This window comes from Eimeria mitis, genomic scaffold, assembly GCF_000499745.2.
Source record: "Eimeria mitis Houghton genomic scaffold, Emh_scaff1285, whole genome shotgun sequence".
In the NCBI taxonomy this organism is placed as follows: domain Eukaryota; phylum Apicomplexa; class Conoidasida; order Eucoccidiorida; family Eimeriidae; genus Eimeria; species Eimeria mitis.
In genome coordinates this window covers 2969-5545 of record NW_013568587.1, presented here as the reverse complement: position 1 = coordinate 5545, position 2577 = coordinate 2969, and the positions used below count along the sequence as shown (strand labels likewise).

Below are 2577 nucleotides of genomic sequence, written 5' to 3'. Positions count from 1 at the left end.
CCCCGGGGCCCCCCCCCCCAGGGGCCCCCGCGGGTCCTGCATAAGACTACCCATGGGGGCCCACCTCAAGGCTAGGGGGGCCCCCAGCGCTGTCTTTAGGGGCCCCCCCTTAGCGTTTGCTGTGGGGGGATCAATGGGGCCCCTCGTTGCTCGTGGGGCTGCATGCAACGGCCCTGCATGCAGCAGAGGAGACAGCAAAGGAAGCGTTCTGGTGTCTCCTTCTGCAGCAAGGGGGGCCCCTAGGGGGCCCCCCTCTACCTTACTCTCTCCTCATCCCCTTCTTGTCTACGGGCGTCCTGCTGCAGCAGCAATGAATTCTGCTGTTGCTGCTGCAGCAGCTGCTGCTGCAGATACAAATGCTGCTGCTTTGGATGCTGCTGCTGCTGCTGCTGCAGCTGCAGCTGCAGCTGCTGCAGCAGCGCGGACAGAAACAGGAGAGGCAGAGGATGACCTAGAGGGGGCCCCTTTGGAGGCCCCTACGGGGCCCCCATCACTAGCTGAGGTAAAGGAAGCAGCGCTGCAGCTGCAGCAGCAGCAGCTGGATAAAGTAATTTGCCCGCTAGTAGATGACGATGAAGAAGAAGAAGAAGAAGATAGAACCCCAGGTATTTTGTTTATTTAATATTTTATTATTTTATTTATTTTTATTTTGTTTTGTTTGAATACGAATCAAAATATATAAATAGATACAGACAATTGCTCCCCATACATACATACATGCATGCATGCATGCATGCATGCAGGGGTATATTGTGTATGTGTGTGTGTGTGTGCATGCATGCATGCATGCATGCAGCAATGAGCGACTCTGAGTTTTTCAAAGCATTGGGGCTGTCTCGGGGTGCGGGGCCCCGGGAGATATGGGGGGCCCTAAAGGAGATGAGAGAGCAGCAGCGAGAGTCTCCTTTGTTTGCCCGTGTACACAGCAAGTGGCTGCAGCTGCTGGAGTCATCGCTGCAGCAGCAGCTGCAGCAGCTGCAGCAGCAAAAAGAAATAAAAAAAATTAAAAATAACTGGAAAAATAGACTCACACGTATGATACTAGGAGGAGATACCATCAGCAGCCACACCCCACAGCCAATAGAAAAGTAAAACAAACAAACAAACAAACAACAACAGCAGCAGCTTTCTCTGCATGCATGCATGCATGCATGCATGCATGCATGCATGCATGCATGCATGTGTTTGTGTATGTGTCTGTGTATGTGGGTGTGTATGTGGGCGTAGAGTGAGTGTTTTGGTGTTTGTTTATCTTTATATTATTGCAGTGTATATACACCTGATATAATGAAATGTAATAAAAATAATAAACAGTTTTCTCCTCTGTCTTTGTTTATATTATATATATATATATATATATATATATATATATATATATATATATATATATATATATATATATATTATATATTGCTGCAGTGTATATAATAATGCTAATACTAACAATATAATAACAATAGAAAAATATTATTTTGTGTCTTTGTCTTTATTATATATTGCTGCACTGTATAATAATAATAATATAAATAAAATAAAAAACTTTCGTCTGTCTTTGTCTTTATTATATATTGCTGCACTGTATAAAAAAATAATATAATAAAATAAAAAACTCTCCTCTGTCTTGGTCTTTATTATATATTGCTTCACTGTACAATAATAATAATATAAATAAAATAAAAAAAAAATCTGTGTTTGTCTTTATTATATATTGCTGCAGTGTACATACACCTAGCGAGTTAGATGCTTCTTATGGAGAGTCTCCTGCTCTATCGGAGGAGCTGCGCGCCTTTCTTGCTGCAGCGCGAGCAGAGGAGCAGCAGCAGCAGCAGCAAACAAACAAAACCACATTCTTACAAAGGTACACGCAACTCAGCAGCAGCAGCAGCAGCAGCAGCAGCAACAGCAGCAACAGCAACAGCAGCAACAGCAGTCTGTGTTTCCTTTTTATTTATTTGTCTCCTTTTGTCTCTTAAATATGATTGGGAGACAAAACGATACAGATAAATATAATAATATGTCTCCTTTTTGTCTTTCTTTTGTTTATTTGTCTCCTTTTGTCTCTTTATTATACACTTTCTTTGTCTCCTTTTGTCTCTTTATAATATTTATTTGTCTCCTCAGGCTGTGTTCATCTGCAAAGTATTTCTTTCCTTTGATGCTTTTGTCTCTTTCTTTTGCTCATTTGTCTCCTTTTGTCTCTTTATTATATTTGTTTGTCTCCTTTTGTCTCTTTCTTTTGTTTATTTGTCTCCTTTTGTCTCTTTCTTTTGCTTATTTGTCTCCTTTTGTCTCTTTATAATATTTATTTGTCTCCTTTTGTCTCTTTAAATATAAAAAAGAAACAAAAGAATAGAAATGAATATAAATATTTGTCTCCTCAGGCTGTGTTCATCTGCAAAGTATTTCTTTCCTTTGATGGCTGTGGGGACAGCACTGCAGCGGGGGGCCCCCACGGCGCTGCTAGCTGCGGGGGGCCTCGCGGGTCGATTGATAACTGGGGGCCCCCTGTCTCCTTCTTTGTCTCCTTCTGCTGCTGCTACTGCTGCTCCTGCTGCTGCTGCTGCTGCTGCTGCAGCT

General features: G+C 42.6%; 1 protein-coding gene across 1 annotated transcript in view; it reads left to right on the top strand.

The window, feature by feature from the left end:
- Positions 1-52: 52 nt before the first annotated feature.
- The window catches only part of EMH_0033740 (uncharacterized protein), a gene marked incomplete at both ends in the record, with an annotated part of 3788 nt that continues 1263 nt past the window's right edge, over positions 53-2577 (top strand). Inside the window, 3 exons of the mRNA XM_013494785.1 lie at positions 53-605; positions 797-1088; positions 1801-1858. Coding sequence (XP_013350239.1) covers positions 53-605; positions 797-1088; positions 1801-1858 — 903 coding nt within the window. The remainder of the gene's footprint in view (positions 606-796; positions 1089-1800; positions 1859-2577) is intronic.